The sequence below is a fragment of the Coregonus lavaretus genome, assembly GCF_964263955.1.
Source record: "Coregonus lavaretus genome assembly, chromosome: 7".
Classification (NCBI taxonomy): domain Eukaryota; kingdom Metazoa; phylum Chordata; class Actinopteri; order Salmoniformes; family Salmonidae; genus Coregonus; species Coregonus lavaretus.
The window spans coordinates 23,867,074-23,886,822 of NC_139994.1; the positions used below are offsets into that span (position 1 = coordinate 23,867,074).

The 19,749-nt window shown below is 39.2% G+C and overlaps 1 protein-coding gene across 1 annotated transcript; it reads left to right on the forward strand.

The window, feature by feature from the left end:
* Positions 1-7,775: 7,775 nt before the first annotated feature.
* Positions 7,776-18,041, forward strand: prf1.8 (perforin 1.8). The gene is made up of 2 exons (XM_084166241.1): positions 7,776-8,729; positions 16,605-18,041. Exons 1-2 carry the CDS (start codon positions 8,161-8,163, stop codon positions 17,821-17,823), a joined length of 1,788 nt encoding a protein of 595 aa, XP_084022367.1. The 5' UTR covers positions 7,776-8,160; the 3' UTR covers positions 17,824-18,041.
* Positions 18,042-19,749: the final 1,708 nt, after the last annotated feature.

Sequence of the window (19,749 nt, forward strand, 5' to 3'; positions counted from 1 at the left end):
TTGACCTCCACAAGTCTGGTTCATCCTTGGGAGCAATTTCCAAACGCCTGAATGTACCATGTTCATCTGTACAAAAAATAGTACGCAAGTATAAACACCATGGGACCACGCAGCCGTCATACCGCTCAGGAAGAAGACGCGTTCTGTCTCCTAGAGATGAACGTACTTTGGTGCGAAAAGTGCAAATCAATCCCATAACAACAGCAAAGGACCTTGTGAAGATGCTGGAGGAAACAGGTACAAAAGTATCTATATCCACAGTAAAACGAGTCCTAAATCGACATAACCTGAAAGGCCGCTCAGCAAGGAAGAAGCCACTGCTCCAAAACCGCCATAAAAAAGCCAGACTACGGTTTGCAACTGCACATGGGGACAAAGATCGTACTTTTCTGAGAAATGTCCTCTGGTCTGATGAAACAAAAATAGAACTGTTTGGCCATAATGACCATCATTATGTTTGGAGGAAAAAGGTGGTGGCTTGCAAGCCGAAGAACACCATCCCAACCATGGAGCACGGGGGTGGCAGCATCATGCTGTGGGGGTGCTTTTCTGCAGGAGGGACTGGTGCACTTCACAAAATAGATGGCATCATGAGGAAGGAAAATGATGTGGATATATTGAAGCAACATCTCAAGACATCAGTCAGGAAGTTAAAGCTTGGTCGCAAATGGGTCTTCCAAATGGACAAGCTGTGGCAAAATGGCTTAAGGACAACAAAGTCAAGGTATTGTCGTGGCCATCACAAAGCCCTGACCTCAATCCTATAGAACATTTGTGGGCAGAACTGAAAAAGCGTGTATGAGCAAGGAGGCCTACAAACCTGACTCAGTTACACCAGCTCTGTCAGGAGGAATGGGCCAAAATTCACCCAACTTATTGTGGGAAGCTTGTGGAAGGTTACCCGAAATGTTTGACCCAAGTTAAACAATTTAAAGGCATTGCTACCAAATACTAATTGAGTGTATGTAAACTTCTGACCCACTGGAAATGTGATTAAAGAAATAAAAGCTGAAATAAATCATTCTCCCTACTATTATTCTGACATTTCACATTCTTAAAATAAAGTGGTGATCCTAACTGACCTAAGACAGGGAATTTTTACTAGGATTAAATGTCAGGAATTGTGAAAAACAGAGTTTAAATGTATTCGGCTAAGGTGTATGTAAACTTCAGACTTCAACTGTAAACCTAACAACTTCATTGACAAATTTTTCTGAACAGGGGGAAAAAAACATCACCAAAGTCACTGGAAATTCATTAAATAGGATGAAGTTCTCCAAGCCACAGCTCCATACTACTTGTCAGACATAGAGAACTGATACTATATACGTTGTTGTGGTGGAATTGGTGTGGGGTGTAGAGGGTATGTGGGAGGATTTTGACAATTTCTTTGGGTTCCTCATGTCTAACTCATTGCTAGAAAAAAGTTTGGTCCAAATCGGATGTTAGGTACTATATTTATTGAATATTATATGAATCATATACATTAAGATTACCAATTTGGGTGCAATCAATTAGCCTAATTTCTCAAAGATCAAATTATATTGCAACAAAATAATGTAGCAGGAATGCTAATTTTATCGGTTTCTAACAACAGAAACAATTTCAGAACAATCTGAGATGGAGAGGGTCAAAATCCTATTTCTTGTGCTTCTTGAGGTGGAACGACCCTAATGTAACATTCAACTTTAAAATGAGTAACACATCCATTGCCACATTTTTAGGTTACTGTAACCATACATTTATTGTTATGTAATCACATAAAGCTTGCATGTTCAAGATAGTATATATAGGTTGTCGCAGGTCAGTGGAGATCTTCACAATTGCTGTAATAATCTGCGCAGAATCTCAAACGGCATTGATCACTTGCACTATGTACTTTGAATGTAATCTTAACTGCAATCCAGGTAATTTGGTTCTGCTATTAGATGAAGCACAGTGATAACACATTAATCTGTTGTATAAAAAAACAAAATATCTGACATTGTATTCCCATTTGAACTTTGCTGTTCTTTTAAATTGTTGAAAGCGGGGTGATGGACACTTGGGTGAAAACTAAACCAAAAATCAGATATAGGTTTTCCATTGGAATGTGGTTGGGCTTTTAGATGATTGAAAGCATAGTGATAACACGGTGAAAATTAAACTAACTTTTGGCTGTCTTTTTGAGTGGGTGAATATAGGTTTTAATCCATGCAAACCTGCTGATTAGAAGGTCCTCTGTAGGTTGTCTTTTCAACCAGCAACTATCAGGAAATAAAACTGATTTAGTTTCATCAGCTGTTGTGCAATAGGATACAAAACACAAATTATTTTACCTTTAAGGTATATTGTCATATTTCTTAAAACGTTACTTCATGTGCACTGTACTGTAATTGATAAGTACTTAGAACTCCAAATTCGATCACTTGTACTTTTTTTCTCTTGTTTGTCATGTGAATACTCCCGGGTGGCGCAGTGGTCTAAGGCACTGCATCGCAGTGCTAGCTGTGCCACTAGAGATCCTGAAACATAGCAGTTATTCAGAAGAGACAGTATTGGCCTAATTGCAATCATTGTGATCTAATAAAACACTATATTTTAACAAGTGCAATTTATCGAACTAGATAAAATAAAACCATTAACATATAAATATTTGTCAACTACATGGGTATGTTAATAACCAACTGGCAAAATGTTGTGAATTACTGTTTAAATCAATTGACAAATAACTGAAGGTAATGCAAAAAATTATTAACAGCTTTTTAATGAATAGCTTTTTGTAATACATTGTTGGATTCAAAAATACAGAATATCCTTATAGGTCTGTTTTACACTCAGGTAGGCCTAGAACAGATACACTACCAGTCAAAAGATACACTACCGGTCAACACCTACTCATTCAAGGGTTTTTCTTTTTCTTTATATTTACTATTTTCTATGTTGTATAATAATAGTGAAGACATCAAAACTATGAAATAACACATATGGAATCATGTAGTAACCAAAATAGTGTTAAACAAATCTAAATATATTTTATATTTGAGATTCTTCAAATAGCCACCATTTGCCTTGATGACAGCTTTGCACACTCTTGGCATTCTCTCAACCAGCTTCACCTGGAATGCTTTTCCAACAGTCTTGAAGGAGTTCCCACATATGCTGAGCACTTGTTGGCTGATTTTCCTTCACTCTGCGGTCCGACTCATCGGAAACCATCTCAATTTGGTTGGGGTCGGGGGATTGTGGAGGCCAGGTCATCTGATGCAGCATCCCATCACTCTCCTTCTTGGTCAAATAGCCCTTACACAGCCTGGAGATGTGTTGGGTCATTGTCCTGTTGAAAAACTAAGTATAGTCCCACTAAGCCCAAACCAGATGGGATGGCGTATTACTGCAGAATGCTGTGGTAGCCATGCTGGTTAAGTGTGCCTTGAATTCTAAATAAATCACAGACAGTGTCACCAGAAAAGCACCCCCACACCATAACACCTCCTCCTCCATGCTTTACGGTGGGAAATACACATGTGGAGATCATACTTTCACCCACATCGCGTCTCACAAAGACACAGAGGTTAGAACCAAAAATCTCAAATTTGGACTCCAGACCAAAGGACAAAGTTCAACCGGTCTAATGTCCATTGCTCGTGTATCTTGGCCCAAGCAAGTCTCTTCTTATTATTGGTGTCCTTTAGTAGTGGTTTCTTTTTTGCAGCAATTTGACCATGAAGGCCTGATTCACACAGTCTCCTCTGAACAGTTGATGTTGAGATGTGTCTGTAAACTGAACTCTGTGAAGCATTTATTTGGGCTGCAATTTCTGAGGCTAGTAACTCTAATGAACTTATCCTCTGCAGGAGAGGTAACTCTGGGTCTTCCATTCCTGCGGCGGTCCTCATGAGAGCCAGTTTCATCATAGCGCTTGATGGTTTTTGCGACTGCACTTGAAAAAACATTACAAGTTCTTGAAATGTTCCGTATTGGCTGACCTTCATGTCTTAAAGTAATGATGAACTGTCATTTCTCATTGCTTATTTGAGCTGTTCTTGCCATAATATGGACTTGGTCTTTTACCAAATAGGGATATCTTCTGTATACCCCCCATACCTTGTCACAACACAACTGATTGGCTCAAACACATTAATAAGGAAAGAAATTCCACAAATTAACATTTAAGAAGGCACACCTGTTAATTGAAATGCATTCCAGGTGACTACCTCATGAAGCTGGTTGAGAGAATGCTTAGAGTGTGCAAAGCTGTCATTTAAATTTACGTCATTTAGCAGACGCTCTTATCCAGAGCGACTTACAGGAGCAATTAGGGTTAAGTGCCTTGCTTAAGGGCACATCGACAGATTTTTCACCTAGTCGGCTCAGGGATTAGAACCAGCGACCTTTCGGTTACTGACACAACGCTCTTACCCAGGCAAAGGGTGGCTATTTGAAGAATCTCAAATATAAAATATATTTTGATTTGTTTAACACTTTTTTGGTTACTACATGATTCCATATGTATTATTTCATAGTTTTGATTTCTTTACTATTATTCTACAATGTAGAAAATAGTAAAAATAAAGAAAAAACCCTTGAATGAGTAGGTGTTCTAAAACTTTTGACCGGTAGTGTATGCAAACTCATTTGTTTAGTAACAACATATATGTTTTATGAATATCTCTGTACAAACACCCTCTATCATCCACTCATTACAGTATGCGCAACCCTTGTGGTGACACTGCATCCAGGAGGTTGTAAATGTCTTGTTTGTGTAAGGTCAATGCATTTTGATAGTCTATACATGAGAGTTTTCCTTCGCTATACTTTTCAATCTTGGTAATGATAATAGAACTACAGTGGGGGAAAAAAGTATTTAGTCAGCCACCAATTGTGCAAGTTCTCCCACTTAAAAAGATGAGAGAGGCCTGTAATTTTCATCATAGGTACACGTCAACTATGACAGACAAAATGAGAAAAAAAAATCCAGAAAATCACATTGTAGGATTTTTAATAAATGTATTTGCAAATTATGGTGGAAAATAAGTATTTGGTCAATAACAAAAGTTTCTCAATACTTTGTTATATATCCTTTGTTGGCAATGACACAGGTCAAACGTTTTCTGTAAGTCTTCACAAGGTTTTCACACACTGTTGCTGGTATTTTGGCCCATTCCTCCATGCAGATCTCCTCTAGAGCAGTGATGTTTTGGGGCTGTCGTTGTGCAACTCTCTCCAAAGATTTTCTATGGGGTTGAGATCTGGAGACTGGCTAGGCCACTCCAGGACCTTGAAATGCTTCTTACGAAGCCACTCCTTCGTTGCCCGGGCGGTGTGTTTGGGATCATTGTCATGCTGAAAGACCCAGCCACGTTTCATCTTCAATGCCCTTGCTGATGGAAGGAGGTTTTCACTCAAAATCTCACGATACATGGCCCCATTAATTCTTTCCTTTACACGGATCAGTCGTCCTGGTCCCTTTGCAGAAAAACAGCCCCAAAGCATGATGTTTCCACCCCCATGCTTCACAGTAGGTATGGTGTTCTTTGGATGCAACTCAGCATTCTTTGTCCTCCAAACACGATGAGTTGAGTTTTTACCAAAAAGTTATATTTTGGTTTCATCTGACCATATGACATTCTCCCAATCCTCTTCTGGATCATCCAAATGCACTCTAGCAAACTTCAGACGGGCCTGGACATGTACTGGCTTAAGCAGGGGGACACGTCTAGCACTGCAGGATTTGAGTCCCTGGCGGCGTAGTGTGTTACTGATGGTAGGCTTTGTTACTTTGGTCCCAGCTCTCTGCAGGTCATTCACTAGGTCCCCCCGTGTGGTTCTGGGATTTTTGCTCACCGTTCTTGTGATCATTTTGACCCCACGGGGTGAGATCTTGCGTGGAGCCCCAGATCGAGGGAGATTATCAGTGGTCTTGTATGTCTTCCATTTCCTAATAATTGCTCCCACATTTGATTTCTTCAAACCAAGCTGCTTACCTATTGCAGATTCAGACTTCCCAGCCTGGTGCAGGTCTACAATTTTGTTACTGGTGTCCTTTGACAGCTCTTTGGTCTTGGCCATAGTGGAGTTTGGAGTGTGACTGTTTGAGGTTGTGGACAGGTGTCTTTTATACTGATAACAAGTTCAAACAGGTGCCATTAATACAGGTAACGAGTGGAGGACAGAGGAGCCTCTTAAAGAAGAAGTTACAGGTCTGTGAGAGCCAGAAATCTTGCTTGTTTGTAGGTGACCAAATACTTATTTTCCACCATAATTTGCAAATTAATTAATTTAAAATCCTACAATGTGATTTTCTGGATTTTTTTTCCTCAATTTGTCTGTCATAGTTGACGTGTACCTATGATGAAAATTACAGGCCTCTCTCATCTTTTTAAGTGGGAGAACTTGCACAATTGGTGGCTGACTAAATACTTTTTTCCCCCACTGTACATGCTGTTCATTTGTGCTTGCGTTTTGCTCATTCTGTTAAAATGTGATTAAAAGGAAAACGGATGTACAGGGATGATATAAGCTGAATGGTATTGTTGGAGCTAAGAGAATTTACTTGAATTTGTAGACAGGTGAACACTCATTGAAGATAAACCTGTGTTGGGCGTTAGTGCTACAATGGTTTAAATTAAAGGGAAAGGGTCATGTACTCTGAAAGACTAATTGCCCATTCTTGGCTGCAAAATTTAAAAATAAAAACATGGATTCTTTCCTGTAATCTTGTTTTCACCATGTTGAAGACTTAGATCATCCTAAATAGACATTTAATAAAGTATTGGGAGGTAAATATGTTACTGTACTGTCATCGTGACTTAAAGTTTAAACTAGTAGTCTTAGTGACAGTAGTTTATCCTGTGGGAGAATGTTGATAGACCTTATATCATTTGGAATTGTAATAGGAAATGTGTAGTAGCTACACTACAGTATTCGTCATGCACACAAGCTGTACTCACCGCACCTGTGCTCTGACTGAACAAATAATGGAACCGCTTAGCTACACTGCTAACCTCATGTGATGATATGTCAACTTTTACATTATGAACATGGATGGGCCATCATCAAATGTAAGTGGCTGCATATATTTTCAAACCATTGCATATTTCTAAATGCTGGATGTGGCCTGGCCAGGCTAGACTATAGGCCTACATACAGTATCATCACACAATCGCTAATCATTAGTCGAGCCCTAAGATAAACATATTTTTGCCCCCTCAGTTTTTGAGCTTGCCCTCCCCCACTTCCCCCTCAGCAACCAGTACAGTTTCCGTCTCTGCCCTGTGTGGCTGTAGTGGTTTATTTTGCAACATGAAGAAAACCCTGTGCAACATCCATGCACCCACAGAGTCACACTGCTGTCCAAGCTGTCTCACGAAGCGCTCTCTACCAGTAACGGTGGCTGTGGTGAGGGTAAAGTGTGAGAAGTGTGTGTGTGTGAATGACTCACAAAGATTTGTTAGATAAAAAAATTACAGAGCAAGAACATCATTGAAGATACTACTGTCCAAGTAAAATGAAACTATGTATTTTCAATCATTTGAAATCATCCTCACATATTTGTACTCGAAACAGAACCATATCTTGCATAACCCAACTCCTAAAACTCATAGTTTTTGCATTCTAATGCTAAAACCACCAACTGACTTGTCACAAAATTACAACATAGAGGAGAATGTGCTTCTTCTCTTTTGTTGTGTTGATATTTGGGGTATGCCACTACATTTTCTGTGAAAATGACCAACAACAAAAAAAACTCAAGCAGCAGTGTATTTAAAGGCTCTTATCTCTGTCTTCGTTTTACATCTCCAAGAGAAAGAGCACATGGTATGATATGAAGTCTCAAACTTGATACATTTTATATTTTGATCTCTAGTCATATAACCTGGAGGAAAACAATTCTTCATACAGATCTTAAGATATATTGTCCTATTTCTTAAAACTTTATTTCATGTGCACTGTACTGTAATTGATAAGTACTTAGTACTTACAACAGCAATACATTTCACTGATCAAATGGATCAGTAAAACAACACATTTACTCGTAAATTACCATTACAAGCTCACTACAGTGTGTGGTGGCAGGTAGCCTAGCGGTTAAGAGCATTGAGCCAGTAACCGAAAGGTTGCTGGTTCAGAGCTGACGCTGACTTGGCGAAAAATCTGTGGATGTCCCCTTGACCAAATATGATCCCTTTTTTTTCTATGAAGAGGGTGATGAAGGAGCTGTGGATACTTCTACTGATCTGCTGGGCAGGCACACTCCAGTGCCTGGCAGGGAGTTTGAGGGGAAAGATTCCTGGCACGCCACAGGAATGTGAGCAGGCCGAGTTTGTCCCTGGTTACAATCTGGCAGGGGAAGGTTTCGACATTGTGAAGATGCAGCGAAAAAGTTATTATGTGATCGACATGGAAAATTGGAAGAGGGAGGGAGACACTTGCGAGTTAGTTGTAAATCTCTATTTGGATGGAGCAAAGCAGAAGCTTCCAGCAGCCATGGCACACTGGAGAGCCCTCACCAACTGCAAGCGGGAGGTCTCAAGCAGCATCTATGAATCCAGTGAGTCCCTCATCAATACCACAACTTCAGCTGTGACTAACAACTGGAAACTTGGCCTGGACCTTGCGATGAATGAAGTAAAGTTTAAGACAATCATTGGAGGGACAGATTCCAGAGAAGCAACATATGCCATTGCAAAGTCGAAGCAGGACAGATATAGTTTTACCAGGCATGAAGTCCATTGTAGCATCTACAGGTGAGGCACTCAACTTTAGTGACTAAACTCAAATTTGCAGTAAGTATAGTATTTTATAAATGGATAAAACGATATAACAAGCAGAATAATACATCTTTAAATACAAATAATTAGAACATGGCTTTTTTGGCGGGAGGTTGTTGTTTTGGCGGATGGTTGTTGTGGTTGGTCCTGTGTTCTCTCTGGCGTCCTTTCCCCCTTGCGGCAGATGTGGATGCGGGTGCGTTTGCACGCTCGGCCCATTTCTTCCGCAGTCAACCATGTGGTGTGCATTTTTGTGTTTGAAAAGGTGCGGCGTTAAGTGAGTGAGAGGGGAAATGGTTGCATATCCCAGTGCCGACCGGGGGTCTATGAGCAGGGGTAGTGAGAGAGAGAGCTTTCAATTTTGTGTAGATGAGGGATATACATTTTTAAATATAGTATACATCTAATCTAATTATTCATTGTCCTATCATGATGGAAAGATCCCTAACCCTATAACCTGGACACCCACCTGAGCGACCCATACACCAAAGAGAAGTTCCCATCTATTTTATGGACCTGCTGTGAATATGCAGCCTAAACAGAGAAATAAATGCGGTCAGAGACCTACTTGAGCAGCACCGCCCCCTCAAGATTCTGAGCCTGCCTGGCAGGGTTGGTCCTACAAAGCCAGAGCCCCCTGATGGGAGAGCATAATATACAAGGAAATTCTCAAAGCTGCTAATGAGAACCTTGACAACCTTTTACCTAGCCGGTGGGGATTCCGGTGGGGTACGCCCACCCAGGTAGTGGCAGTGCTGGCAACACTGGCTGCAGTAACCCATGGGGAGGGGGTCACACTCGGACAATCAGAGAGGGGGTTTATCATTGTGGCCCAGGTGGCACAAAATAATCAAAGGTCTGACCGCATGGAGATGCTTGGGAAAATGGTTACAACAAGGGATCAGAGTGTTTGTGTCTCAGGTGAAGAGGGTGGATCTGATCTCCATCACCTAGGACTTGACATAGATTAAGTAGATTAATCAAATCTCACATTGTTATCAATTTCTGCTCAATCTGCATGCTTTCTCAATCAGCTTTAACTGTATGTGCACTCGTAGATCAAGTTATTTCTCGAGTTGGGCTCTGGGATATAACAGCCGTTGAGTATCGGATTTTATGGTGGATTGTGGAGGAGGGGGGTTGAGTGTGTTGGAGTATGTGAGTATGTGCGTGTGTGCTTGTCTGGCATCTGTTGTGGGGGGGTGGGGATGTTGGGGGGGGGGGGGGGGGGGTATGGGATGGACCGCAGGAATTATTTGCTAGGATAATAATTGCTTGTCAATGAATTAAATGTAATACAATGGCAATCCGGGTTATATGTTAGAATCCTATGCGTGAACTGCCGACATTATTACGCATATTAATTGATAATGATGGAAAATAGGATATGCATAATAAAAAATAAAAAAAATAGTTATATAGATATATATATATAGAGGTGAAAGCATTGGAAATGCTTTTGGCGGTTAATCTGCTTCTGTATTGTGGGTGGCACTGTGTGCTGTTTTCGATGGATGGGTCCTGGCCTCTCGGGGCCTTAGGGATACGGAGGGACGTGGGTGGGATGCTGATCACTGGGATGACGGCTCAACTTGGGATGGGGAGGGGCTTTAGCGGGGGAATTAGTGGAGAACAATTGAAGGGTTACTCCGTAGCAATGCAAATATCACGGTACAGCTATATGGACACTCAATCATTACGCTATTTTTTATTGGTAAATTTACAAACATATATAATGATAAATAGACTTGAAACTTGTATCTCATTATGGTGTATGGTGAAATAAGTATAGCCAGTTATAATTGTAATGGCTTAGCTGATAATAACAAAAGAAGAACAATATTTACATGGCTCAAAGAGAAGGAATATAATATCTATTGTATACAGGAAACTCATTCAACAATTCGAGATGAAGTAGCGTGGAAAAAAGAATGGGGGGGGGGGAAATATACTTCTCCCATGGGCAAAGAAATTCAAAAGGGGTGATGATATTAATTAATAGTAATTTCGATCCGAATGTGCAAATTGTCCAAATAGATATGCAAGGTAGATGGATTATTTTAAATATGGTATTGGACCATAAACAGATATGGCTCATTAACCTTTACGGACCAAATAATGATGATCCACAATTCTTTGACAATATATATAATAAATTATCAAGCCTGCAAGCAACTCAAGACAATATTATTATGGTGGGGGATTATAATACTGTTTTAAATAGCTCAATAGACCGAAAAGGAAATCACACCACAAACAATCACCCACATGCTCTTAAGGAAATTGTGAATGTCATGGATACATTAGAACTAGTAGATATATGGAGGCTTAAATATGCTGATCTAGTGAGATATACATGGCGGAGACTGAATCAAGCTAGTCGTCTTGACTTCTTTCTTATCTCATTCTCGTTGGCACCAAAAGTTAAAAAAGTGTTGATAGGGGACAGAATGCGGTCGGACCATCATATAATAGGCATATACATTACTCTGACTGAATTTCCACGTGGGCGAGGATATTGGACATTTAATCAAAGCCTATTGGATGATAATTTATTTATAATTAGAACAAAGGAATTTATAACTGACTTTTTCCAACATAACATAGGTACAGCGAATCCCCTTATTGTATGGGACACCTTTAAATGTGCCTTTAGAGGCCATGCAATTCAGTACTCATCTCGAAAACAAAAGCAATTTAGGTCAAAAGAGTTTATACTAAGAAAGGAAATAGAAAGTCTAACAGAACAGATAGATGGCAATAAAAACTGTAACATAGAGGCTCAGAATAAATTAGAGGAAAAACAAAAAGAAATGGAAAAACTTATTCAAGAAAGATCAAGTGTAATATATTATAAAAATAAAGCAAACTGGATGGAATATGGGGAAAAATGCACAAAATTCTTTTTTAATCTTCAACATAGGAATGCTACCAAAAAGAACTTAATGAAACTGAGTCACCCATAATTCACCAAATGATATTTTGAAGGAAGAAACAAAGTACTTTAAGCATATGTTTTCTTTTCAGTTGCCTCCATCTCCTCTAACTGAAGCTAATTGTAGAGATTTTTTTTCTATTGATAATGTCAAATTAACAGCCACACAGAAAGACTCATGTGAAGGTGAAATTACAGAGGAGGAACTTCTGGATGCAATTAAAGACTTTAAGTCCGGGAAAACTCCAGGGTTGGATGGCATACCAATCGAGGTATACCAAACCTTTTTTGATATACTAAGAGGACCGTTATTAGCATGTTTTAACCACTCCTATGTAAATGGTAGATTATCTGACACTCAAGAAGAAGGTCTGATCTCATTATTACTGAAACAGGATACAAGTGGAAAATATAAAGATCCAGTCCATTTACAAAATTGGAGGCCCCTTACACTTCAGTGTTGTGATGCAAAAATCCTAGCAAAATGTATAGCGCATAGAATTAAAAAGGTATTGTCGGATATTATTCATTCTAATCAGACAGGTTTTTTACATGGAAGATACATTGGAGATAATATAAGGCAAGTATTGGAAACAATAGAACACTATGGAAAATATGGGAAACCAGGCCTGCTATTTATAGCAGACTTCGAAAAGGCATTTGATAAAGTTCGACTGGGGTTTATATATAAATGCCTGGAGCATTTCAATTTTGGAGAATCTCTTATATAATGGGTCAAAATCATGTATAGTAACCCTAGGTGTAAAATAGTAAATAATGGCTATTTCTCAGAAAGTTTTAAACTGTCAAGAGGAGTGAAACAAGGTTGTCCACTATCGGCATATCTATTTATTGTGGCCATCGAGATGTTAGCTATTAAAATCAGATCCAATAATAATATCAGAGGATTAGAAATACAGGGCTTAAAAACAAAGGTGTCATTGTACGCAGATGATTCATGTTTTCTTTTAGATCCACAACTAGAATCCCTCCACAGCCTCATAGAGGATCTAGATACATTTTCTAACCTCTCTGGATTACAACCAAATTATGACAAATGTACTATATTACGTATTGGATCACTAAAAAATAAAATGTTTACATTACCATGTAGTTTACCAATAAAATGGTCTGATGGTGATGTGGATATACTCGGAATACATATCCCAAAGGAAATAAATGATCTCACTTCAATACATTTTAATAGAAAGTTAGCAAAAATAGATAAGATCTTACTACCATGGAAAGGAAAATACCTGTCAATTTGTGGAAAAATCACCCTGATTAACTCTTTAGTATTATCCCAGTTTGCCTATTTGCTTATGGTCTTGCCTACGCCTAGCAAACAGTTTTTTAAATTATATGAGAAAAAAATATTCAATTTTATTTGGAACGGCAAGCCAGACAAAATTAAAAGAGCATATTTATATAATGAATATGAATTCGGAGGACAGAAATTATTAAATATTAAAGCATTAGACCTATCACTAAAATCTTCAGTCATCCAAAAGTTATACTTAAATCCGAACTGGTTCTCAAGCAAATTAGTAAGATTGTCTCACCCACTGTTCAAGAAAGGCCTTTTTCCCTTTATTCAGATTACAACCTCTCACTTTCAGTTATTTGAAAAGGAAATAATCTCCCAAATGTCACTATTTCTAAAACAAGCCATAGAAAGTTGGTTGCAATTTCAATTTAATCCTCCAGAAACGACAGAACAAATAATGCAACAAATATTGTGGTTAAATTCAAATATACTAATTGACAAAAAACCTTTATTTTTTGACAGAATGTTTAAAAAAGGTATAATCTTCGTAAATGATATCATCGGTAGGACTGGTGGAGTTATGTCGCACATGCAGCTAACAAAAACATATGGAAATGTCTGCTCTACCCAAAATTACAACCAAATAATTGCAGCCTTACCGCAAAAGTGGAAGAGGAAAGTTGAAGGGGGAGAAAGTAAGGAACTTGTCTGTCGGCCTTGCATTAAAGAACATAATTGGTTAAGGAAAACTGTGATAAATAAAAAAGTATATCAGTTTCACTTAAGGACCAAAGGATTGACAGCCGTCCCATATAGATTGCAAAATAGTTGGGAAGAGATCTTTGACGTACCGATCCCATGGCATAGTGTTTATGAACTGACACGCAAAACGACACCGGATTCAAAAATTAGAATCTTTCAATTTAAATTATTATATAAAATTCTTGCTACCAATAGAATGTTATTTATATGGGGGATACAATCTTCCCAGCTCTGCAGATTTTGCTGTGAAGAGACAGAATCATTAGATCATTTGTTTTGGTTCTGTCCATTTGTAGCTTGTTTTTGGACACAGGTCCAGGAATGGCTAAAGGATTGCAATATTTACCTGGAACTAACCTTGCAGATAGCATTACTGGGTGATCTGAAAAGTCATAGTCAATCAATCAATAATATAATAATACTTTTAGCAAAAATGTTTATTTTTAATTCACAATCTGTAGAAGCAATGAGAATAGAAAGGTTCAGAACTTTTGTAAAACATCACAGTACGGTTGAAATATATATGGCAAATAGAAATCCTATATGGATGGTGTTAAGAGATAGATGGGAGGTATTATTATATTGAATAGAGTTGAAGGATGGGACTAATAACAAATAACAACAAATAATAACAAAGATAGCTAATAATGTAAGCATACTGTGTCCATAATAAGTATATAGGTTGTATGTTGGGAGCTTTTGGGAAAGAGCACAGTTAGAAAGATATGGCATTTAGAAGCAAACCGGATGGACATCATGAAAATGATCGGAGAGGTTGAGAGTAGAAGAAGTTCAGGAGCAAAAATAAATAAAAAAAATAATAAAAAAATAAATAAATATATATATATATAGAATTATTGTAAAATTAACTCTGTCCATAAGGTGTAGATAGTAAGTATAGACCGGAAGTAGAGGCCTGGGCGTTGTTGTTCACTAATTTACTCCAAGTAGGGAAAGGATGGTGGGGTTGAAAAGTAATAAAGGGGAATATATATATAAAAAAAAAAAAACATGGGGGATTGGAAGTGATGCAGACAATTACATTGATAGAAGATACAATCTATCTGCAATATTAAGCTGATCCATTCCCCCCCCCCCAAAAAAAGAAATAAAAATAAAAAATAAAAATCTTAACTCAAAGATTCTTAAAGAGACTCTAATATGAGGCTAATACAGTGGGGGGGAAAAGTATTTAGTCAACCACCAATTGTGCAAGTTCTCCCACTTAAAAAGATGAGAGAGGCCTGTAATTTTCATCATAGGTACACGTCAACTATGACAGACAAAATGAGAAAAAAAATCCAGAAAATCACATTGTAGGATTTTTAATGAATTTATTTGCAAATTATGGTGGAAAATAAGTATTTGGTCAATAACAAAAGTTTCTCAATACTTTGTTATATACCCTTTGTTGGCAATGACACAGGTCAAACGTTTTCTGTAAGTCTTCACAAGGTTTTCACACACTGTTGCTGGTATTTTGGCCCATTCCTCCATGCAGATCTCCTCTAGAGCAGTGATGTTTTGGGGCTGTCGCTGGGCAACACGGACTTTCAACTCCCTCCAAAGATTTTCTATGGGGTTGAGATCTGGAGACTGGCTAGGCCACTCCAGGACCTTGAAATGCTTCTTACGAAGCCACTCCTTCGTTGCCCGGGCGGTGTGTTTGGGATCATTGTCATGCTGAAAGACCCAGCCACGTTTTATCTTCAATGCCCTTGCTGATGGAAGGAGGTTTTCACTCAGAATCTCACGATACATGACCCCATTCATTCTTTCCTTTACACGGATCAGTCGTCCTGGTCCCTTTGCAGAAAAACAGCCCCAAAGCATGATGTTTCCACCCCTATGCTTCACAGTAGGTATGGTGTTCTTTGGATGCAACTCAGCATTCTTTTTCCTCCAAACACAACGAGTTGAGTTTTTACCAAAAAGTTATATTTTGGTTTCATCTGACCATATGACATTCTCCCAATCCTCTTCTGGATCATCCAAATGCACTCTAGCAAACTTCAGACGGGCCTGGACGTGTACTGGCTTAAGCAGGGGGACACGTCTGGCACTGCAGGATTTGAGTCCCTGGCGGCGTAGTGTGTTACTGATGGTAGGCTTTGTTCTGGGATTTTTGCTCACCGTTCTTGTGATCATTTTGACCCCACGGGGTGAGATCTTGCGTGGAGCCCCAGATCGAAGGAGATTATCAGTGGTCTTGTATGTCTTCCATTTCCTAATAATTGCTCCCACAGTTGATTTCTTCAAACCAAGCTGCTTACCTATTGCAGATTCAGTCTTCCCAGCCTGGTGCAGGTCTACAATTTTGTTTCTGGTGTCCTTTGACAGCTCTTTGGTCTTGGCCATAGTGGAGTTTGGAGTGTGACTGTTTGAGGTTGTGGACAGGTGTCTTTTATACTGATAACAAGTTCAAACAGGTGCCATTAATACAGGTAACGAGTGGAGGACAGAGGAGCCTCTTAAAGAAGAAGTTACAGGTCTGTGAGAGCCAGAAATCTTGCTTGTTTGTAGGTGACCAAATACTTATTTTCCACCATAATTTGCAAATAAATTCATAAAAAATCCTACAATGTGATTTTCTGGATTTTTTTCCCTCAATTTGTCTGTCATAGTTGACGTGTACCTATGATGAAAATTACAGGCCTCTCTCATCTTTTTAAGTGGGAGAACTTGCACAATTGGTGGCTGACTAAATACTTTTTTCCCCACTGTATAATGCTTTTCATTAATATTGTGTAGCCATTGCATGGTCATGGGTTCACATACAATACCATCACATGCATACCAATTGTGTTCAACTTAACTGCTATTAAAGACTAAGATAATACCCATTATTGCTAAATGTTAACCAAACCATTGTCACTTTTTTCCTCAGATATAGCCTGGTCGAAGATCCTCCTCTTCACAAACAATTTCTGAATTCGCTGAAGAAGCTCCCCACTGTTTATGACCTCAATTCTAAGCCAGCCTATAAAATCCTGATAGACATGTATGGCACTCACTTCACCTCTCAAGTCAACCTGGGAGGGAAAGTGAGCGCTGTAACTTCCATCAAGTCTTGTCAGGCGACTATGAACGGACTGACAGACACTGCAGTGAAGGACTGTCTGGATGTCGAGGCCTCCTTGTCATATAAATTCAGCGCTAGTTTGACCGCCGAGCTTCATTACTGTAATGAAATAAAGAAGAAACTTGGCACCAACCAAAGTTTCAGCAGAATGTTCAGTGACCGCCACTCGGAAATTATAGGAGGGGCAGTAAATGGAGGCGACCTGCTGTTCTCAGGTGGGTTGGACGCAAATGCCTACAAAGACTGGCTGGAGTCCTTGAAAACAATCCCTGACGTGGTGCACTACTCCCTTAAGCCCCTTCACTTCCTGTTGAAAAGTGGACATCCTGCTCTACCTGGGCTGAAGAAAGCAGTGGAGGAGTACATCCTGGAAAACGCCCTGATAATGAAATGCTCAGAGTCCTGTCAGATTGGTACGAGGACCAGCCCAAGGGATCACTGTGCCTGTGTCTGCAACAGTGATCAGAGCATCAAGTCCAACTGTTGCCCTGCTGGGAAAGGCCTGGCCAGGCTGCAAGTCTATGGTTTGAGAGCAAAGGGCCTATACGGGGACATCTCAACCGAAACGGATGGCTTTGTTGAGATCTCATATGATAAACAAGTCAAAATCACTGAGGTGATCAAAGACGATGACAATCCCGTTTGGCCAGAAAGCTTTGAATTCGGACCCATCCATATCAACTTTGCCACCAAACTCACTTTCAAGGTGTATGACACAGACAAAGTTTGGAACAAAGATGTCCTGGGTGAATGTTCCTTTGATCTGCGTAGAGGAAATGTGAGTGACGTCTGTGTGTTCCAATATGGCACATTCTTCTTCTCCTATACGGTGCAATGTGCTCCCAGCCTTGGAGGCTCTCGCTGTGAAGAGTACATCCCCTCTCCTATGAGCGCCTCCCTGGCCAAGGTCTTCCACTCCAGAAATGGCATGCTGGCTGGGGAGAAGTGTCGACTTGAGTTGGGCAGGAATCACACCAATGATGCAGTTGACAAGTTTGGCTTAAAGAGATGTCATGGTGAATAAGGGATGAGGTGATCGACGAGATGGTGACTGCTTCGCATTGCATAGTTCAGCATTTCAGACGGTCCCTTTGGCCAAAGGCATGATCATGGTTAGATGATTAATGTGAAATTCAACTAGATTGAAATTATTATGTGTCATGTGTTTCTGTTCGATCTGTGACATTGATAGTATGAGGAATTTACTTTGCACTGGTTTCTTTTTTGCATTAAAGCACTGACAAAGACAAAATATAATGTTTCAGTTTTTTCTTTGTTCAAAGCATAATATAATTATAATTGCATGGGATTTGCTTTACAATTTTGACGTGACAGATATTGTGAAAAACCATTTTTTTATCAGCTCATCTTGTATCAGTTCAAATCATTTTCCAAAAAATTATTCCCAATAATTACATCTAAGGCTTTTGCTAGAGCTCGTTTGTTATCATGCTGAGCTTATCAGATATTAAAACAATGAAAGATGACATGTAACTCATGACATGACAAACCAGTCTTGCTATATATACAGCTCTGGAAAAAATTAAGAGACCACTGCAAATTATGACAGCCATTCCATTCCAGTGTCTGTTGAATTCCAACACAGGCACACCTCAGTCTACTGAATTAGGTACTGATTAGGTGATCACATGAACCAAATCTTATTTAACGAGGAAAAGTATAAAAACCGCTGCTGTGGTCATCACTATCCTCTTGCAATAGGACCAGCTGGATGGCAAAAATCATACAATGTGATTTTCTGGATTTTTGTTTTAGATTCCGTCTCTCACAGTTGAAGTGTACCTATGATAACAATTACAGACCTCTACATGCTTTGTAAGTAGGAAAACCTGCAAAATCGGCAGTGTATCAAATACTTGTTCTCCCCACTGTATGTGTATATGTATGTATGTGTATGTATATGTGTGTATATATATATTTGCGGTGGAAAAAACATATGGGGGATTGGAAGTGATGCAAACAATTACATTGATGGAAGTTACAATCTATCTGCAATATTAAAGCTGATCTACCCCCTAAAAAGAAAAGAAAAGAAGAACAAAAAAATGTCCTACCTCACTAATGCTCTTGTGGCTGAATGTAAGCAAATCCCCGCAGCAATGTTCCAACATCTAGTGTAAAGCCTTCCCAGAAGATTGGAGGCTGTTATAGCAGCAAAGGGGGGTACCAACTCCATATTAATGCCTGTGATTTTGGAATGAGCAGGTGTCCACATAACTTTGGCCAGTGTATCTCTAGTGCCTAGTTGCCACTGGAAAAACTTCAGCCTAACTGGCAGGGTGGTTAGGACTAGCCACTAGTTCACCTTTTGAGCTATTTATGTATTGATGGTTAGAGTTACAGTCTGACCCCTTAATCCTAATTTTTTGGGGATGTCTGTATAAGGACTGAAATGAAAGAAAATGTAATAAATTGCAAAGTAAGCTTAGCGTTGTTGAGCCGATGCAGATATATAAAAATATAAAGGATGCACAGTGCATTCGGAAAGTATTCAGACCCCTTGACTTTTTCCACATTTTGTTATGTTACAGCCTTATTTTAAAATTGATTAAATAAACATTTTCCTTATCAATCTACACACAAAACCCCATCATGACCAAGTGAAAACTGGTTTTTAGACATTTTTGCAAATGTATTAAAAATAAAAAACAGAAATACCTTATTTACATAAGTATTCAGACCCTTTGCTATGAGACTCGAAATTGAGCTCAGGTGCATCCTGTTTCCATTGATCATCCTTGAGATGTTTCTACAACTTGATTTAAAGTCCACCTGTGGTAAATTAAATTGATTGGACATGATTTGGAAAGGCACACACCTGTCTATATAAGGTCCCAGAGTTGACAGTGCATGTCAGAGCAAGAACCAAGCCATGATGTCGAAGGAATTGTCCGTAGAGCCTTCTGCAGCATTGAAGGTCACCAAGAAC